Source organism: Rhinopithecus roxellana, chromosome 4 (genome assembly GCF_007565055.1).
Source record: "Rhinopithecus roxellana isolate Shanxi Qingling chromosome 4, ASM756505v1, whole genome shotgun sequence".
NCBI classification, from domain to species: Eukaryota; Metazoa; Chordata; class Mammalia; order Primates; family Cercopithecidae; genus Rhinopithecus; species Rhinopithecus roxellana.
The window spans coordinates 22,323,825-22,345,758 of NC_044552.1; the positions used below are offsets into that span (position 1 = coordinate 22,323,825).

Here is a 21,934-nt window from a genome sequence, read left to right on the forward strand (position 1 = left end):
CTTTTCTATCATCTAGAGGTAACCTACATTGCTTGGCTCATGGCCCATTCCTCTATATTTAAAGTCAGCAGCAGAGTATCTTCCCTTTGACCTCTGGCCTCTCTCTTATATGGACACGTGTGATTATGTCAGCTTAGCTGCCTAATCCAGGGTAATATCCTCATCTCAAGATTCTGAATTTAATCACATCTATAAAGTCCTTTTGCCATGTAAAGTAACATATAATCACAGGCTGCAGAGATTAGAGTGTGATCATTTGCATCCCAGGAAAAAAGCCTACCACGATCCCTTGTGTCCCAGGGATAAAGCCCACCATGATCAAGTAGGCTTTATCCCTGCAAGGAAAGGTTGGTTCAACATATGCAAATCAATAAATGTGATTAATCACATAAACGGAAATGAAAACAAAAGCCACATGACTATCTCAATACATGCAGAAAAGGCTTTAGAAAGCCCCATCTATCCTCCCCCATTGGCATCCCACTAATGCTCTGTCCTGGTTGCTAGGTGCAGATTTAGGTTCCAAGCAGAACACTCCCACTGTTCTCTGCAGTTTGTTGTAGAATCAGAGTGTCTTGGCAACCAAAGGCAGATCTGGTGCTATGGAGGACCTGCTTACTGCTACGAGGTGTTACTTTATACAGGTCTTGGAGAAGCTGATTGAGGCCAACTCAATGTTGCAAGGAGACATGAGACTCACATCAGAGTTCTACGGCTTACCATGGGAGATGGTGGTAAGTGCAGCTATATTTGGATTTTGTAACTATAAAACCCAACTTCATGTAAAGAGAGTAAAAAGAGTTTACCAGAGAAGTTCCTTCTGTAGTTAAAGACAAATGTAAAGTTTTAATAAATTAGGCAGATTAAGACCACAGCATCAGCCATGGAAGCTGCTTGCAGTACACCTGGTCCAGCTGCAGCCTTGCAGGGAACTGGCGCCTGTGTTGGTGCCTGGAATTGCCTGCCCTGCCACAGCAAGCATGCCTGGCTGTGTGCAGTAGCTGGACCCCACACTTTCTTGCTCATACATGCCTCGCTGCTCCACTTGCCCTTGGCAGGTATGGGATCCAGGCTGGTAGTGTGAGCTGAGCACAGCCTGCCAGGCTGAGTGGGCCAGTGGGCCTAAGGAAAACTTGGGCATAGGTGCCACTAGTGACAGAGGTTTTTGTTGGTGAAGCGATACCCCAAGGATCCCATAATCTAATCATGGGAAAATATCAGACAAACCATGATTGAAGTGCATTTTATAACATACCTGAGCAGTACTCAAGATTATCAATATCATGAAAAACAAGAAAACAGATTCAGGAAACTGAAACATGACAACTAAATGCAATGGAGTGTTCTGGATTGAATTTTGCTACAAAAAAGAACATTAAAGAAAATCCTGCTGAAATCCAAAGATAGTCTGGAGTTTTGGTGATAGTAACATACCAATGTTAGTTTCCTAATTTTGAAAAATAAACCAGAGAAATGTAACATTAACGAAAGTGAAACTGGGTGAGGGGTATTTGGGAATTCTCCATGCCATCTTTGCAACTTTTCTGTAAGGCTAAAATTATGTCAAAACAAAGCCTGTATGAAAAATGTATTACACAGATGGAAAGGAACAAGATGTCCAACTAGATGCAGGCAGGAAGCAGCGCTTTCACTGAAAGAGACCAAATTATTGAGTAAATCAGCGTAAATTGGACAGAACTTAGGAAAGAAAATGCTGAGCGTGGAGAGGCAAAGCTGAAGCTGAGGCTGTAGAGACAGAAAGCTGGGAACTCTGCAGGTGGGATGGCTTCTGGAAAACTGGTGAATGAGGGAACTGAGGGACAGCTCACTCTTGTCATAGACCTCTGGGATCCTAGCTACAAGAGACTCCATGCCCCCCATAAATGTGTTAGCTGGCAGGGGGATCTCCCTGGGGAAGGTTAACACCGCTTCCTCAACCCTTTCACACACAGACACTCACAGATCATGTAAATGGAAACTCTTCAGAGGATGAGGGAGAACGAAACTCTCTGAGTGTCTCGGTATCAGCAACAGCACAGGTTAGTAATAAGCACTGAGGCAGGGAAAATGATCTCATATCAGGAATAATTGAACGTGAATCACAGGGAAAACTGAGAGATGTATTGGGATCAAGTGGTACTTCGGTTTTCCCATTAGTCAAAATACATCCCAGAACTTTCTAAATCAGCTAGTGCAATGAACTATACTGAATTTTTATTCATGACTTCATTATGCTACTAAAAGATAAAGTCTCTACTCCAGCTTCTAGATTAATAGTAGCAAAGTATAATATGCCTATTTAAAATGGTCCTATTACCTAAAAAAGTTGATCTCATGGAAGTAGAGAGTAGAAGAGTGGTTACCAGAGGAGCTGGATAGGGTAGCGTGAAGAGGGGAGTGAGGAGAGTATGATCAATGGATACAAAGTTAGAGTTACGATGAATAAGTTGTAGTGTTTCATTGCACCATAGCGTGACTGTTGTTAACAATGATAAAATAAGCAGAACATCAAAATATCAAAATAGGCAGAAAAGAGGATTTTGAATGATCTCATCACAAAGAATTGATAAATATTCAAGGAGATGAATATGGTAATTACCCTAATTTGGTCTCTCCACATTGTATATGTGTATCAAAACATCACATCATGTCTCATAGGTGTGTACAATTATATGTGAAATAAAAGGAAAATGGAACTAAATAAAGTAAAATAAAATGGCCCTGCAACGGCCCTGCAACATTTCAGCCAGAAAGAAAGGAAAATATATTTTAGGCAGAAGGACAGTGGAAAAGAGAAGATAATATTTGATGTTTGATTTTCACAGTTAATGCAAAACAAAATGGGTAGAACAAAAGTCTATGCCATTTTCACCAATAGAACCATTTTGGAATAGGATCACAAAAAAATCAGGTTATAAATTACTGCTAATAAGAGCTGACAATTGACTACAGCCAAATAATGAGTTCAAAAGCATTTTAGCATGTTCCATTTTCAGATTTTTTAAGATAGTAATTAAAACAATGAATAATTCAGTAGCAACTTTATGTTAAATGCATAGTTAAATGCATAGATAGAACTATTCAAAGGAGTTTCATAGACAGTAGATCATGTGAAAATCCTTTATTATAAATATTTTAAAAGGAATGCATCTCAAACTTTTTTCCTTCAGCCATAAAATCTTTGTTTCAGGCGAGATGTTTGTTAAAGTACTTGGTATACTGACTGTCATTTAAATATTTAAAGACATTTTTTTGGATAGTTCTCTCAAATAGAAAAGACAACCTGGTCATTTCTTGCCAATTATGAAATTTAAAACACAATCTTAATTGTAATATGATACAATGTTCATACCAAGAATTGTGCTCATGCAAATTGAATGTATTAATCAGAAAATAATGTATGTTAACATATTCATTAGTTCATATAGAAAAGCCACACAATACCTTTACACTAACAAAGCTGTTGATGTACATAGATGACCAGTCAAAATTACGTATTAATAGCCTTTTAATGTGACCTGTCAGATGTGCCCATTTGCCTAAGAGTCACTTAGTGAACTCAGATTCAGTTATTAGTTGGTACTCTTTCTAGCAAAATAGCTTCTACGGATTCAAGAAAGAAATGATTAGAGGATTTACTGCATTTAAGAATTTGCAATCTGAGATAATGAATCCCCTGAGATGGAAGGAGGTGATGTCCCCATGGTGCAGTTAACTCTACTGTTTGCTCAGTGGGAGGATATTGGAATCATAGCAAGATAAGAAATTCCAGAAGCAAATTTTAAAGCAGTTTCTCTGCCAAAACATTTGAATCCTCCCTATTGCCCACTGAGCCCTGGCTTCTCACTATCCTAATGCAGACAACATATCACATATATTAAAACAACCTTAAATTGGACACTTATCAGTGTTTCTCATAAATACTATTATTTCACTTTGAAGAGTTTTTCTGGGGAAAGGGGATTACAGACTCTAAGACTTAGAAGTGTCTGCAGAAACTACTATTGTCCACTTTCCAATATTAATTCTTGTTAAAATGTATATTATGTATCATACTAAGTATGGTATGCATAAACCCTTTATCTTAACATAACGTGATGTTAAATGTTGGATCTTTAATGTCTCCAAAAAGGAAATGCTAAAAATTCATTTAGATTTATCCTTTATAAATAAAATTTTTTGATAACAATTAATTCTCTTTTTGCAATTAATGTTTTTTTATTATTATACTTTAAGTTCTAGGGTACATGTGCACAACTTCTTTCTTTTTTTGAGATGAGAGTCTCACTCTGTTGCCCAGGCTGGAGTGCAGTGGCATAATCTCCACTCACTTTAACCTCCACTTCCCAGGTTGAAACCATTCTTGTGCCTCAGCCTCCCAAGTAGCTGGGACCACAGGTGCATGCCACCACACCTCGCTAATTTTTGTATTTTTAGTAGAGACGGGGTTTTACCATGTTGGCCAGGCTGGTCTTGAACTCCTGACCTCAGGTGATCTGCTCACCTCGGCCTCCCAAAATGCTGGGATTATAGGCGTGGGCCACTGCTCCCGGCCAATTGATGTCTATTTCTTCTTGTAGATAATTAGTAACATCTTCCACGGAATTTGACTTCAGTTTTTCTGGAGTCCTTTTAACTTCTGTTTCAAAAACTACTTTCCTTGATATTAAAGTTGTTGAAATAATCTACCCCTTCTGCTCAATCCTGCAGACTTAAAACACAAACACCACTGTCTTTGGCTCATCTCTTTCCCAGAGGACACACATTTAACAAAGTTTCCAAGTTAACCTCCTATGTTAATCTCTCACACTTTCCCCATCTTTTTCATTTTTACTTCTCTTATCCTACTAGAAAGCCTCATTATCTATTGCATAGATTGTTGCAGTACACTTAACTAATTTCCCGTGTTTTTCTACTCCAAATGGTTTTTTACTTTGCTAAATGTAGTCATAAAATAAAGGTCTTATATAGTCTCAGGGTTTAAAATCCTTCAAGTTCTCATCTCCTATAGAAACACACATTCTTTCATATCAGCCTTGGTTCTGGTTCCTGGTTCTAGTTCAACATATATCCTCCTTTCAGTCTTCCATATTGACTCATGTGATTTCAGAAGGAAACATTGAATTCATGATTTTGAATGTATAATTTTAAATTTCCATCATTTTTGCAAGTAGTTTGTTATAAGGTGGAAAAAGCGTGAAGTTTTGGCATTTGAAAGCTTTCAAATTCCAGTTCTGACGTACACTGTGCAAGCTCAAGAATTAGTGAACCACATTTTCATTATCTATCAAATGTGGCTAATACATACCTTAAAGGATTATTGAAAGATTAAATAAGACCATACATAAAATGTGTTTAACACTTTTACTGACTCATGGCAGCTTTTCAATAGTTGTGAGTTCTCCTTTTTAACATAACTTTTTGATTATGATTATGATATTTCCTCAGCCAGTGATGTATTACTATATACTCCTATTAAATATTACAATTTTTATTTGCCTTTTGAAAATATTTTTAATTTAATTCTTCTTTGAGTACTTTAATTAGTCTTCTTTTTTCATTCCAAAAGCACATTCCTTTTTTTTCTTTTTTTGCTTTTATGTCTACATTATAATTTTTATTATACTTTAAGTTCTAGGGTACACGTGCACAACGTTCAGGTTTGTTACATAGGTATACATGTGCCATGTTGGTTTGTTGCACCCATTAACTTGTCATTTACATTAGGTATTTCTCCTAATGTTATCCCTTCTCCTGTCCCCTACCCCACTACAGTCCCCGGTGTGTGATGTTCCCCACCCTGTGTCCAAGTGTTCTCATTGTTCATTTCCCACCTGTGAGCAAGAACATGTGGTGTTTGGTTTTCTGCCTTTGTGATAATTTGCTCACAATGATGGTTTCCAGCTTCTTCCATGTCCCTGCAAAGGACATAAACTCATCCCAAAGGCAGATTCTTGAAGGTGTGTGTTAGCACTTCTTGCCTTGTAGTTATTATGCTATGCAGATCTGAGAATATCTCTAATATGGAGAAAGCCACTGTTAAACCTTCCTGAGTTCTACCTTAAATATTTTCCCCAATACATTTTTAGTGTCTTTAAAACTAGGGTTAAAATGCTTTGTTTTCTTCCATTTGTTATTTAGGAAAGGCCTACTTGCTTGCGGGAAATAAAACCTTTAGATCACTTTCCTTGAAAGGCAATCTCAGAATTGCTCATGCTTTACACAGAAGGTAGAGCACGCTTTCTCTTTCCAGTATAATGTGTCCCTTCTCTTCTACAGAATTTTTCAGAAGTTGACTGAAGTATCCTTCATGCTGTAGCATACTGAGCAGTATATATTCCCTGGAAATGCAAAGTCCAAATAAAACCTTTCTGTGGGTTTTCCAGACCACTGTTCTGAGTATTCTTTATTCTGAGATTTTTGTACATAATTCTTAGGAAATCCTGATTTTTCACTGTGTCTAGATTTCACTCATGCCTCTGAAACGAATATTTTTTACAGGCCTTGAAGGTAGTATATACATTAGCCAAGGACAGAGTATAACTTGAGAAAGAGTCAGATGAACTGTAATGAGTTTTTATAGCAAAACTTGACAAAAATCTTTCTGGGTTTTGCCCTCAAAACTAGAAATTACTATATACTTCTGTATGTAAGACTAAGTTAGACAGAGGATACCTTAACTAATAAAAATGATCAAAGCTATTGTTTAACACTACAGAATTGGGTCATGTGTTTGTGCGTGCATGTGTATAAAATTTGAAAACATTTTTCTGGCAGTCAACCAGAAATAGGCCAATTTTAAAGTTACTTAAAATTTTTTCCAAACTAAATATATAAAAGTTTAATGATTTGAGGATCTGTACCAGCACCAGATGATCTGTTATTTTTCAACAAATGTATCTGGTTTGTAGTTGATTCTTGTTTGAAATAACGTGAGGTTTTCCTTCCAATTATTGACTTAGATCTTGATCATACCAGAAGTTACGCCAGAAAAGTCCAAATGACCTTTTGTTTTTCTTACAAGTATTTACTTCTTTACTACACAACACCGTGTTGAACTCTCAACATATTAATTCAACACCAAGTAAATATAAAATCTATTCATTTGTTCCCATAAATTGTAACTAATTTCATGACAAAGTTTTAAGTTTTGGGGTGTGAGTCCTAGAACTAAGCTTTAGCACTTTCAACTTTTAATAATACAGGTTTTGCTCAACATTTACATCAGTATAAAGACACTTAAATTGTTTGTTGAGGTAATCAAGTTTCTTTTTGTTCCAGAAATGCAAATTATTTTTTTCTCATACTGATTCTAACACAGTCAGTTCCAAAAGGCATTCCTGGCTGTTCCAAATTGTGCACGGAAATGCTTCCAGGTTGTATTTCATTACTAATGTCACTTTCTTGTTATCTCACTGATTCGAAGACTTATTATTATAGTATGTAAAAGGAAAGTGTCAGACACTTTTTCATACTTTTTGTCCCACTATTCCACTCATTTCAAAATTTAATAATAAATTAAATTAAAGTACAAAATCACTGCATATTTATTTGTTAAAAAAGAATTACACTGAATTTCTAAGAAGCAATAGTATCTACATAAATTGGGGTTGATAAACTTATGAGACTCATGATTCTTCCAAAGTTCTTCCCATTGAATGCCCAGTGTAGCCACAGTGCCCATTTAAACTTGGGACAACTCCTAGAGAGTGATGGAATGTTTCTTAGGTAACTCATATTATTTTTACAATTAGCTTGAACTAATACATTCATTTTACTAATCTTTTTTTCTATGTAACACAGTTACTATCTCCATATGTACCAACCAGTATAGAACTATTTTAATATATTTCCATAATATAATGTGCATACTAGCCAAATATAATCCTTGCTGAACATGTTTACAAAGAGTCTCAGAGACATAACATATTTTGCAAGAACATGTAAACCGATATTTGATTATGAGACAAGAATTTGTTAGAGAAAACCATAGCAACCTACTCTAATTGTTCAATAACTTCATTTGATGTCTACCAACTATCACTTAAAGCTGAAATTCTCCTCACCAGGTGGCATAATGCCCCCTTCACGTCCTTATTCCGCAGGGTGTAGATAAAGGGGTTGAGTGTGGGAGTCACCACTCCATAGAAGAGGGCCATGAACTTGGGCTGATCCCTTGAGATGGAGGACGGGGGCTGAAGGTACATGCTGATGGCTGGGCCATAAAATAACAAAACTACAATAAGATGGGAGGAGCTTGTCCCAAAGGCCTTTTTCCTTCCCTCAGAAGATTTGATCTTAAATACAGCATGTCCAATACTAGCATAGGAAGCAAGAATTAAGCATAGTGGGACAGCTAACATAAAAATGCATACCACAGAGAGTGTGAGCTCGTTAGTACCCTTTTCACCACAGGCATTCTTTATCAGAACAGGAATCTCACACAGTAAGTGGTCCAGCTTATTGAGACCACACAGTGGCAACCGTAATGTAGCAGTGGCCTCTGAGACAGCATAGGTTATTCCAATTAGCCACATGGTGGAAACTAATAGGATACAAATGCGCTGATTCATGATGAGGGTGTAGTGAAGAGGTCTGCAGATGGCCACATAGCGATCGAAGGACATAAGAGCCAAGAGCAAACATTCTGTGCCCCCCATTATGTGAAAGAAATAAAGTTGAACTGCACACCCCATATAGCTGATGGTCTTCTTAGAGCTTCCCAGGTTAACCAGCATCTGAGGGACAATGCTTGTGGTGTAACACATGTCCAAAAAGGAGAGGTTGGCGAGGAAGAAATACATGGGGCTATGAAGACGAGAGTCTAACCTGGACACCAGAATGATTGTGATGTTTCCCATCATGGCTATGGGGTACGTTATAAGACTAGTGAACAGAGGAAGCTGTAGCCAAGGGCGGTCTGCAAAGCCTAACAGAGTAAATTCTTCAGGACGGCTTTCATTAATTAGTGGCATTCTCTTCAATTTGTTTCACCTGTAGTAAGGATGTGGCAAGGAATTTAGAGATACGGGCATTGACAAAACATGGTGATGCATTGATTGTCTACTTATAGATGACAGGGTGCAGTAACCTGGGGTCAGAATAACATAAAACATCTGATGTCAGGTGATCTTATTTTCCTATGTGACACTACAAATTAAAGGCAGTTATCTTAATCCAGTAACCCAACCATTTTGAAATGGAATTTCTTCTTCTGTGTAAGAAGGTTGACAATAGCTATCATTCTTGAGTGAGGTGAGGATTAAATACAAAGTAAAAGTGGCTGTATAGTTTTCCAACTTTGAGTTGCATAAAAATCAGCTGAGGAGGTTGCTAGAATGAAATTTATTGCTTCCTATCTTTAGGTGTCTGATAGAGTAAATGTGTCCTGGGGCTGAGGAACAGGATGATTCATTTTCAGAAACCCTGCTGCAAGGCATTGCTGAAATGTTAAGAAGAATAAACATATTGAGGTAGCAATGGTAGGAGAAAAAGGAGGAGAAAACCCGGAGTCATAAGAATCAAGATAGCATTGTCCAGCTCCAACTAGTTAGTTGAATAATATATAATCTCCAAGGGAAGCAAGAAGTCTTTTAGATTAAACAAATCTATCTCAGTGATTTGAAACTGAACACTATAAAATAAAATGCAGGCATAAAGGACAATGGTAAAGTATACTTCACTGTAAACACACTCGTATTTCAATTACCCTCTGCACTTTCTGCTTCTCCTTCCTCCCTGAGCCAACAACATATAATAACGTGTACTGCTCAGTGAGTGGTTTGATCCATTTCCCAAAGACAATATTTCATATGAATCAAAAGGATATCTACTAAGTGTTATTTACTACCTCTACTTTTAACATACTTTGTGCACTTCTAAACAACTAGAAAGACTACATGTTTCAAATAAAGACTTAAATTTGTCCACTATATACACATGTAACAATGGTTATATCTGAAAGTGTCTTCTAAATAAGAACATTCTGATCTAAAATCTTTCATTCCTTCTAACTCCTCTCCACCACGAACCTAGTGGATATACGCATATGTGTCATTTAGAACTGATGTTATCATTTCACTCCCAAAAGTCCTTTTCAGAAGACAGACTTTCTATGAATTTCAACAAAGTGTACAAAAACAGTAAACTAATTCTCATAAATTGTCATAAATTGGCAACCTCTTTAATACCTAGAGACTAGATTAGATATTATAAAATTGGGACCCCTTCGTCCAGTACATACACAATATATACAGTATAGCAAAGTTAAATGCGATGCATGTAACATATAGGTAATGGATTAAGCTGAAATTTTCTAGTAAACACTAGCAAAACACCTTTTGCAATATCTGCCTTCCAATCTCTCTCAATCCAATGAACATGTACAGAGAGTACACACTGTTCACTAAGGTGGTTCAACAATGCCAGTTCCAAACAGTATTTCTCATTAGTTTTAAAAGATATTTACAAAAAATGTTATTCTACCACTTCTATTTTTAAATACACCAAGCACTTCCAAATATCTAGAAAGACTAGATATTTCATATAACTTGTCCACCGTGTACACAGCACTGTTAAATAAAATTGCACACACATAACAACAGTTATAATCTGAGGTATCTTCTAAACATGACCATTTTGGCCTTGAAGTATTCCTTCCTTTCTTCTCTCTGTCTTTATTTCAGTAGACAAGTATAGGCGTGTGTCATGCTTTAGAAATTGTTGAACAAATTTATATCCAAAAGTTATTTACAGAAGACAAGGTTTCCTATGAATTTCAACACAAAGCATACAAAACGTGCTAATTTTACTAAGTACTTTGTCATACATTGCCAACCTCTTTAACATCTAGAGACTAGATGTTGCAAAATTAGGACTCACTTGTTTATTATATATGCTATATACAGAGCAAAACATAATGCACAAAACATACAGAAAAATGGTGCCTGAAAATGTGCAACTATGAGCACACTAGCTTATTACATTTTGCAGTTTCATCCATCCCAGCTCCTCTAAACTATTGAGCAAGTACAGTACTATACTGCTCACAAAGATGGCTTAACAATTCAATCTCCAAAATACAGTATTTCCTATGAATTTCAGCAAAAAGACATTTACCAAGTGACATTTTACTATCTCTACATTTAACATACATCGGGCCCTTCTAAACATCTAAATAGACTAGAGGTTTCAGGTAAGAAGTTAATCTGTCCACTATGTACACTGCAGCCCTGAATAAACTGCATACATGTAACAATAGTTATAATTTGAAGGAGTCTTCCAAATGTGAACATTCTGGCCTAGAAATCTTTCCATCTGCATTAACCCAGTAGGCAAGAATGCTCAAGTTTTCAGAAGACAATCTTCCTTAGAAATTTAAAAACAAATATACAAAAATATTATTTTATTAACTCTACTTTTGTCATACACTGGCAACCTCTATAACATCTACAAACACTAGATGTAAATTAGGACTTGTTTTCCTCTATATACACTTCATACACAGATAAGTAAAACAAAATGCACAAACATAAGCTACAATGGTTAATATTGCCTCACTGTAAGTCCACTGGTGGCACAGAGCTCTCTGCACAGCCTCCTCCTCCTCCTGTCCTGAACCAGTGCATAATACAATGCAAAGTACTCAACTGGTGGTTTGGCCATTCCCCCTAAAACAACGTTTTATATGAATTTTAACAAAAAGATACTTACAAAAATGTGTTATTTTACTACTTCTAGTTTAAACATATATCAGGCACTTCAGAACATCTAGAAAGACTAGACATTTCAAAAAAGTTTAGCATTGTCAACGATCTATACAGTAGTGGGGAATAAAATGCACACAAAACAATGGAAAGAATATGAGAAAGTCTTGTGAATATGACTAGTCTGGCACAGAACCTTTTTCTCTTCCTTCTCAGGTCTTCTTCACGTCCTCTAACCCACTGAACAAACGTGGATGGGTCTGTCACTCCTGGTGTGGCTTCCAGAGGTGGTCCAACAATTCCATTTCGAAAAGCCATTTCCAGAAAACATCTATTTTCTATGATTTATTTTTGAACAAATGAGAATTTATGAGATGTGTGATTTTCTAACTCTATCATACATCACAACCTTTTTCCGTCTAGAAGGGCTAGATTTGGCAAACGTTTTCTATTTAAAAGTTGGGGGCAGAGGAAGGTGAGAGCCGCTTTCTCATATTACACACGCAGGCCTTCTTATAAACGGTGGTAATCAAATCTTCCCAAAGGGTAGCGGGCATCTCCAATGCGCCAAATGTGGCCTGTTGTTCCACCACTTCTCTCTTCCCACCTCCAGTTCTGGTAGAGAAGGAAGACCAGTGGCCAGATGGCCACTATCCGTCGTTGTCTGGGACACCGCTCACCTTCCGGCCGTTAATGCCGTTGTCCCTTGTCGTCAGGACTAGGTCGGTCTCGCCCAGTTGGGACAGAGCGGTTCAATCTGTCTGCGCCCTGGTGGCAGGCGACCCGCCTTCCCGCGCTCTCCACAGCCTAATGGCCTCCGCTGAGAGTTGAGGCGGTCGCCACGCTTCCCGGCCCGCCACGCTGGCTGCCACCCAAATGCGCTGCATCCTAGCGGCTCGGCAGGGGCTTAGTTTAGGCCCTGCAGGGATGGGCGGGGTCTGGGCTGGCAGAGGAGCTGCCATCAGTCACCGAGGTGGGGTAGGGAAGAGAGGTTCACGGCTGCTTCAGGCCTGGGCCCACGAGGGGAGCCACAGGGAGGGCGCCTGGAGCCTGCAGGGCAGAGGCTGTGGGAGGTCCTGAACCCCCAGCCCCTCCGCAGGCCCTGGGTCAGCGTGTCTCACTCGGGTCTCTGCCAGAACTCCACATTGTCTCTATCCAATCCACCACTGATGGGCACCTAGGTTGGGTCTATGTCTCTGCTACTGTGAATAGTGCTGCCATGAACATGAGTGCGTGTGTCCTTTTGGTATAATGATATATTTTCCTTTGACTAAATACGCGGTAATGGAATTGCTGGGTCCAGTGGTAGCTCTGTTTTTAGTTCTCCAAACTAAAATCTCCAAACTGCTTTCCACAGTGGCTGAACTAATGTTCATTCTCACCAACAGTGCATTAAGCGTTCGCATTTCTCTTCAGCCTCTGCAGTATCTTGTTTTTTGACTTTTAAATGACAGCCATTCTGACTGGTGTGAGATGGTATCTCATTGTGGTTTTGATTTGCATTTCTCTGATGACTGGTGATGATGAACGATTTTTTCATATGTTTATTGGTCACCTGAATGTCTTCTTTTGAGAAGTGTCTGTTCATCCTTTGTCATTTGTTAATTTTTTAATGGGGTTATGTTTTGTTTGTTGATTTAAGTTCCTTATAGATTCTGGATATTAGACCTTTGTTGTATGCATAGTTTGTGAATCTTTTCTCCCCTTCTGTAAGTTGTCTGTTTATTCTATTACTAGTTTCTTTTGCTGTGCAGAAGTTCTTTAGTTTAATTTGTATTTATGAATAATAAAGATAACTAGCATTTGAGTTTGTATAAAGATAAGATAGTAAGTATTGAGTTGAGATGAAGCAGCTAATGTCACAGAAGTTAGAAATAATATTTTGCCGCACTGTAAGCTCTGTTAGACTTTTGACTTTGCGTACTAGATATAGACAGCATGAAAGCCTTAATGTTTCACTTTTCTTGCTAATAAGGTTACGTTTACTTAGAGCGACCATTTAAAGTAGTGTTTAACGTAACATTACTGTTGAAAAACATGCCGTTACATGTCCACAAGCAAATTAACTGCATATTTTAAACTGTATTTTACAATTCAGTACAAATATTTTAGACCTCAATCTTATCTTCAATTCACTGGTATTTTACATTTTGCAATGAATATAAAGTTACTTTTTAGCTTACAGGCTCCTGGTGTTGTTATTTAAGATGCTTGTTACTATTGTAGGAAGGTTGAAGCCTTCATCTTTTTTTGAGTTAATATTTAAATTCTCATTACTTACTTTGATAGTCTCTAATTTAAAAAAGTAGTACACAGGCAATTAAACAAATCAGTATATGCATTCAAGAATTTAAAACAATTTTACATTTTGTCATCTTTGGGATTAAGTTTTGGCCGCGTATTCACTTTCAATATATATGTATGAACAATTTAATTATGAAGTGAAATAGTCTTAAGTCTGATACATGATGCACCCGCATATAAATTAAAATGGCACGCACAAAGATACTTTACTATGGGAACTGTATTGGAAGATTTATGAAATTTTAGGTAAAATTGAACCTAAAATTTTGTTGTTAGTGACTATAAGTAGCAAAGCCTAATTTATTGTACTTGAGGAATGAATGTATTTAGGTTAGCTATGGTTGCTTTGGTTTAAATGTCTAAATCATGTCTTTATTTTAAAAATGTGTTTGCAATTTGTACTATCGATGGGGGTATTATTGGACTGCAGAGGTTATTGGCAATGTGTGATTTGTGTTTCCTTATTTTATAGAATTATCTAATGTGATATAACTAGTTTTTACAGGTAATATTTAGATTTTCTAATAATTGTATATTTGACAACCTACTAAAATGCTTTGCATTGGAAAGAAACTGAAAAACAATACGCAGACGCAGGCTGCCTATAAGAGGCTCACTGTAACTTGAAGAACACACATTGATTGAAAAAATTATTTCATGCAAGTGGCAAGCAAAAGACAAGGGTAGCTGTACTTAGATGAACTTTAAGTCTAAAACTGTTAAAAGAGACAAAGGTCATTACATAATGATAAAAGGGTCAAATCATGAAAAGGACTTAACAATTGTAAATATATATGCACCTAATATAAGATAACCTCAACATATAAAGAAAGTATTAGTAGACCTGAAAAGAGATAGACTGCAACACAATAATAGCACAGGATTTCAGTACTTCACTTTCAACAGTGAACTTATCATCTAGACAAAAATCAATAAGGAAACACTGGACTTGACATACACTTTAGACCAAATGGACCTAACAGACATATACTGAACATTTCATCCAACAGCAACAGAATATTCATTCTTCTCAAGTGCGAATGGTACATTATCCAGGATCAAATATTAGGTAACAAAATAAGACTCAACAATTGTAAGAAGATTGGAAGATTAAAATTGTATCAAGTATCTTTTCTGACCACAAAAGTATGAAAGTAGAAATGAATAGAAATAATAGGAGAAAGTTTGAAAATATTACAAACATGAAAATTTACCAACATGCTCTTGAATAAACAATGGGTTAATGAAGAAATCAAAAGGGAAATTAAAAAATATCTTAAGACAGATGAAAATGAAAACACAATGTACCACAACTTATGGGAGGTAACAAAAGAAGTTCTTAGCAGGAGGAAAGTTTATAGTAATAAATGCCTGTATTAGAAAAGAAGAAAGATCCCAAGCAACCTAATGTCACATTTCAAGAAACTAGAAAAAGAGAACAAACGAATCCCAAAGTTAGCAGAAGGAAGGAAATAACAAAGATCAGAGCAGAAATAAAACTACAAAACAAAAGAACACATTCACAAAACTAACAGTTCGGTTTTTGAAAAGACAAAAACAGTTGACAAAACTTTAGTAGACCAACTAAGAGAAAAAAGAAGATTCTAATAAAATAAGAAATGAAAGAGGAGACATTAAGATTGAAACTACAGAAGTACAAAATATCATAAATAATACTATGAACAGTTTTACACCAACAAATAAGATGACCTAGAAGAAATGGTTAGATTTCTAGAAACATAACAAGAATGAATCACGAAAAAATAGAAAATCTGAACAGACTAATGAGTAAGGAGGTTGAATCAGTGATAAAAGTCTCCTACCAAAGAAAAGCCCAGAACTTGATGGTTCATGGATTGGAGGAATTAATATTATTAAAATGTCTGTACTGCCGAAAGTGGTATACAGATTCAAGGCAATTCCTATAAAAGTTCTAATGACCTTTTTGTTTCACAGAAATAGAAAAAGCAATTCAAAAATTTATATAGAATGACAAAAAATCTTAAGTAGCTAAAGCACTTTTGAGCTAAGAAAACAGAGCTGGAGGCATCACACTCCCTGATTCAAAATATATTACAAAGTTATAGTATTCAAAACAGAAAAGTACTGGCATAACAACAGACACATGGACCAATGTAACATGATAGAGAGCCCAGACATAAACTCATGTATTTGTGATTAATTGATTTTTGCCAAAGATGCCAAGAATAAGCACACTATGGGGAAAGGACAGTTTCTTTAATAAATGATGCTGGAGAAATCGAATACCCACACACAGAAGAATGAAATTGAACCCTTATCTCACACCATATGTGCAAAGTCCACTAAAAACGGTTTAAAGATTTAAATTTGAGACCTGAAAATGTAAAACTACTAGAAGAAAACATAGGGAAAAATGTCCTTGAAATTAATCTTGGCAATACTTTCTTGGTGATGATCTCAAAAGCTCAGGAAACCAAAGCAGAAGTAGCCAAATGGGATTACCTCAAACCAAAAGCTTCTCTACAACAAAGTCAATAACAGATTGAAGAGACAACCCATAGACTGGGAGAAAATATTTACAAATCATACATGGCTAATATCCAAAATATGTAAGAAATGCAAACAGCTTAATTTGTTAGCAAGAAAACAAAGAACCCCATTTAAAACTGAGCAATGGACTTGAATGGACATCTTTCAAAAGACCAATAGCTATATACAAAAATTTTTCAGTATCACTAATCATCAGGGAAACGCAAATTAAAAACACAAAGAGATATCACCTCATACCAGTTAGAATGACTATTATCAATGAACTAAAAGGTAGTAAGTACTGACAAGGATGTGGGGAATCCTTATATACTAATGGCAGGAATGTAAGTTAATACAGGTATTACTGAAATCAGCATGGAGATTCCTCAAAAAACTAAAGATAGAATTACCATATAATCCAGCAATCATATTTCTGGGTACATAGCCAAAGAGATTGAAATTTGTATGTTAAAAATATGTTAGAGACCAGCCTGACCAATATGGTGAAACCCATCTCTACTAAAAATACAAAAAAATTAGCAGGGTGTGGTTTGCACCTATAGTCCCAGCTACTCGGGTGACTGAGACAGGATAATTGTTTGAACCTGGGAGGCGAAGTTTGCAGTGAACTGAGATTGTGCAACTGCACTCCAGCCTGGGCTACAGAGCGAGACTCTATCTCAAAAAAAAGGTCAGATTTTCATTTCGTTTTAATGTCTCTCTTTGAAGAGTGGCTAGAAACTCTAGCCTGCCTCTGATGGGCTCCAGTGGAGGTGGTTGTGGTTGTGGTTGTGGTTGTGGATGTTTTCGGTGTTCTTTTCATGGAATACTTCCTTATCCTGATGGAGAGCTAATGCCTAATTATCCTATTTATGACCAGGTGTCCCTCTTACTAGAACTTGTTTTCACTGGCAGACACACTTGTGGCTCTTGCCTGACTAGTGTCCAGTTCATTCCTACCAAGATCACCACTCTCTAAGAGAGCCTTGTCCAGAAAAAATTATTAATTTCAGGTGTGTCAGTCAGGTGCAACGCCAAGAAGACACGTTAAAAAAAAAAAAAAAAAAAAAAAAAAGGTAGAAGTAGTTTTATTACTTAAAGATTCCAGAGAGAAGAGGGCAACTTGCCTCACAGGCCTAATGGGAGAAAGGTCATCCCTTAGAGACACGCATGCTCAACCAGTGAGTGGGTAGCAAGAGAGAGTGAGTGACAGCCAAGAAGGCCAAAGCCCTTATTGGGGTGCACAGCATTACCCAAGCAGGGAGTAACTGATTGGTGGGTTTAGAGCAAGCAGGCACGAGTTCTTGGGAGTCATGTTGTATTGAGAGGTGTTCACTGCCATAAATCTGCAGTCCATGTAGGGTGTGGGGATCAGTGGGATAAGTCAAGCAGATTGTATCCAGGTTTCCCATAGGGAGGTGGAAACCAAGGGGCCAAATATCTGGATTGACCACGTTGAGAAACTGGGAGGAGAGGAGAACTCGAAATTGTGATAAGGGTGACTAAGTCCTGCTTCTGGTATGAAAAATTTCAACTATATATTGAAAATGAACACTGAGGCAACATAAAATCATAAGAATTCACTACAGATATTTGCACTATCATGTTCATTGTAGCATTTTTCACAATAGCTGAGATATGGAAGGACCTTAAATGTCCATCAATGGATAAACAGGTAAATATATAAAAGGGATATAATGCGATATATATATGTACCACAGTATCTATATAAAATGGAATACTATTCAGCCTTAAAGAAAAAGGGAAATTCTGTCTTTACAACAACATTCATGAAGCTGCAGGACATTATGCGAAGTGAAAGAAGCCAGGCACAGAAAGACAAATACCACATGATCTCACTCATATATGGAATCTAAAAAAGTTATACAGGTGGAGAGTAGAATGAGTAGCTACCTGGGGGGCAGGGGATGGAGAAAGGGGGGATTTTAAACAAGTAGATTTTAAATGTTCTCACTATAAGAAAAGTAAGTGAGGTGATGACTGTGTTAACTGGACTTAATCATTCCATATTGTACATATATATATGCACACACACATATATACACACATATATATATCAACAGATCACATTGTACCTAATAAACATATAAAATTGTTATTTGTCAATTAAAATAATAAAAGACTGGAGTAATATTTAAGATTTTTTTCGCCTGTTGCAGGAAAAATCTTGGAATTGAATTTAAAAGACAACTGGGAAGGCATAAGTAATATAGGTCAGTCTCAAAGAGCACCTCATTAATAAGGAACAGTTTAGTCTTTATGTATTTTAGTTTTTCTGTTGAATGGCTCTCAAGTCTCTCCTTTTTTTTTCCAATTGTCTTGTAAATTTGACCCTTAGCCCCATGGGAAACTGAAAAAAATCAGACGGCTCAGTAAAACCTGTTCCTTTCGTTGTAAATGTAACTCACAGCATCTTTTCCCATGTTTGTTGGTGATAAATTCACTGTCATCTCAGTAAAACTATAACATCATGCTGAAGATATTTCTGTGAAGAGTTTTGAACTGAGAACATCACACCAGGACAACTCCTTGAAGGGCATTAATTGCAGCTTTGGGATTTATACTCCCAAAGGCCCCAATCAATGAAAGAGTATCCCATTATTCTTTTTGTTTCCATAAAGATTGCATTTGCTCTGGGATAAAGGGTCCATCCCATGATACCTTGAATGCCCTAAAGTATTCCCACATTCTGCTAAAAAGCAGATCTTTTGGACAAACTCAGGCTCTCTTTTCTGTAGCAATGACAATCACAGTTATTTCCAGACTCTGTTCTTCATAGTTAGATTTAAAACACTGGCAAAAATGTTATAAGAAGGCAATTAAGTTGATGTTTTTTAGGTTGTACGGCAACCAGAGAGCCCCTTCGTCAGTTTATACATAATGAGGTCATAGGTCAGGAAGAGAGTGACAGGGAACAGGGACAAACACAGGAGGGTCAGTACTGAAAGAAGTTGGTGCACTTCTTAAGGGGTAGACAGCTTCCATATTTCAAAATTGCAAAAAGTGTAGATTTTAAATGTTCTTACTACAAAAATATGATGGTTGTGAGGTGATGGACATATTAACTAGCTTAATATAATCATTCTGTAATGTATATATACATCAAAACATTACAACGTACTCCATAAATATATGCAATTATTACTAGTCAATGAAAAATTAAGAAAACAAACCAGATATAGTATAAAGGAATGGATGTGACACAAATTGGCAAAATGTCTCTTAATAATAATTGGGGAAGGAAGAGACACTCAGCCATCCATTTTCCCTACAGTGTTTGATTTAAAAGAGAGAGAAGGTATTTTATTCCACAGCTCATAGAAGCTACATTTGATAGGGTCTGCATTTCCCTCTTTTCCACCAAGAAGAAAATCAAAGCTGCAAACTTTTCTCTACATGAGTTCTGGGCTTTTTTTTTTTTTTTTTTTTTTGGTCCCTTATTTCCTATCCCTTTTATCAACTCTGGAGGAATGCTGAAAGATGAGTCATACAACAGATAGTTATCAGATTCCACCTTTTAATTAGTGTAATAAAGAACTCAGGCAGCTGCAATAGGAAAGAAAATTAGGTCTACATCAGCAAAAGTATCCACAGCATTTGAGTTCAAGTATCTTATGGCATATTACCTTTAATCCTAGGGAGATTTTTAAAAAATTCTTGGAATTTTCCCATGATTTCTCAAAAGGTTAGTGCTCATTCCTTTACCAACAATATGGGAAAATGTACAGTATCTTTGTACCTATCTGGAGCGTTTGCATAGATTTGGCCCGAGTTTAATGTTCCTAGCTCTCCAGCTGTAACTCAACCAATTAGGCAACTCCTTACATCTTTTTCAAGAGTCAAGATTACAATATTTGAGTATTAAAAGTTTTTCAAAACATGGCAGGTGAGTCGGGTGTAGATAAGGTCTTTTGCCTTATTATCATTATTATTTTTTTGAGACAGAGTCTTGCTCTGTCACCCAGGCTGGAGGACAATGGTGTGATCTCAGCTCACTGCAACCTCCGTCTCCCAGGTTTAAGTGATTCTCCTGCCTCAGCCTCCAGAGTAGCTGGTATTACAGGTGTCCACCACTATGCCTGGCTAATTTTTGTATTTTTTAGTAGAGATGGTGTTTCACCATGTTGGTCAGGCTGGTCTCGAACTCCTGACCTCAGGTGTTCCACCTGCCTTGGCCTCCCAAAATGCTGGGATTACAGGCATGAGCCACCACACCCGGCCTCTTTTGCCAAATTTATCAGAGAGTACAAGAGGAAGAGTTGGCTGTGGCAGGAGGGGAGCAGAAGGGGGATGGCAATGCTATTTAGGAATACTGAAATGCTGGGTTCCTGTATTTTATTGCAAAAACTATATCATAAAAGAGTGTTTATCTTTCTCATACAAGATTGGTAGTGTGCAAGAGAAAATAAGCAACTGAAAATCAAACTATCAAAGCATATTTGAATTTCTTCTTTATTTTTTAAAAATAACTACAAGGTGAATTTTCTGGATTTTATACAATATTCATGTATCTTTCTACTAATATTAATTTCTGTTCAGAAGCTCCATTAAAAATTGTAGAAACCCCAGAAAATACAAATTATAAATTGTAACTCAGAATTTATAGTTCAGCTATTGGCCTAAAGCATATAAAATTTTGTAGAAACCATGTTTAAGTCTTCTTGTCCCTGTCAAACAGTCCTGTTATACATTCTTTCAACTTCAAATACCACATTCAGACCTCCTTTTCACTGTTGTGCATCCAAACACTGTCCCTTTCTCTCTTACTAACCTATGTTTTTGGTAGACTCTAATATTTATATCTTCCAGTAATATAGTCTCATTTACCTTTGGAAGCATTCTATCACCGATTACTCTATTTTGCTTTATTAATCGGCTTTGTGTATATTGTGAATTTTTATAAGTTGGTGTGTTTGTGCATATTCTGTTTAAACTCTCATTTGTGTGTTATTTGTCTAGAAATAAACTGCTAGCATAAATAAATAGCAGTTAATTTTTTCTATAATCATATTCAATTATTTCTTTTCAGTTAATGTTTTAAAGTGGCTGCCTAATTGCTTTTTAATAAGAAAAATTCCTATCTGTAAGTAAGATTATTAAGACTGCTGTTATTCCTTTCTCTGTAATTGCAAAATTGGAAATAGCTTGAAAATATAAAAATAATCAAATTAACTTTTTAAAGTAAAAAGTTCTTTTTCATAAACATTGTGTTCCTGATTATGGACTATCATAGTCTTCATTAATCCAAATGTTAACTCAGGGATGTATATAAAAGAACTCAGTAACTTGAGAAGCTATTGCTTGTATCCATAGCTGGATAAATATCTCAATGAAGCATGTAAAGGGAAAAAATTCTACTGACATTATGATGCATACTGTCTGGAAGTGGGATT

General features: G+C 36.6%; 1 protein-coding gene across 1 annotated transcript; it reads right to left on the bottom strand.

The window, feature by feature from the left end:
* Positions 1 to 8,030: 8,030 nt before the first annotated feature.
* Positions 8,031 to 8,975, bottom strand: LOC104653697 (olfactory receptor 2B6-like). The gene has a single exon (XM_010352753.1). The coding sequence runs from the start codon at positions 8,973 to 8,975 to the stop codon at positions 8,031 to 8,033; it is 945 nt and encodes a 314-aa protein (XP_010351055.1).
* Positions 8,976 to 21,934: the final 12,959 nt, after the last annotated feature.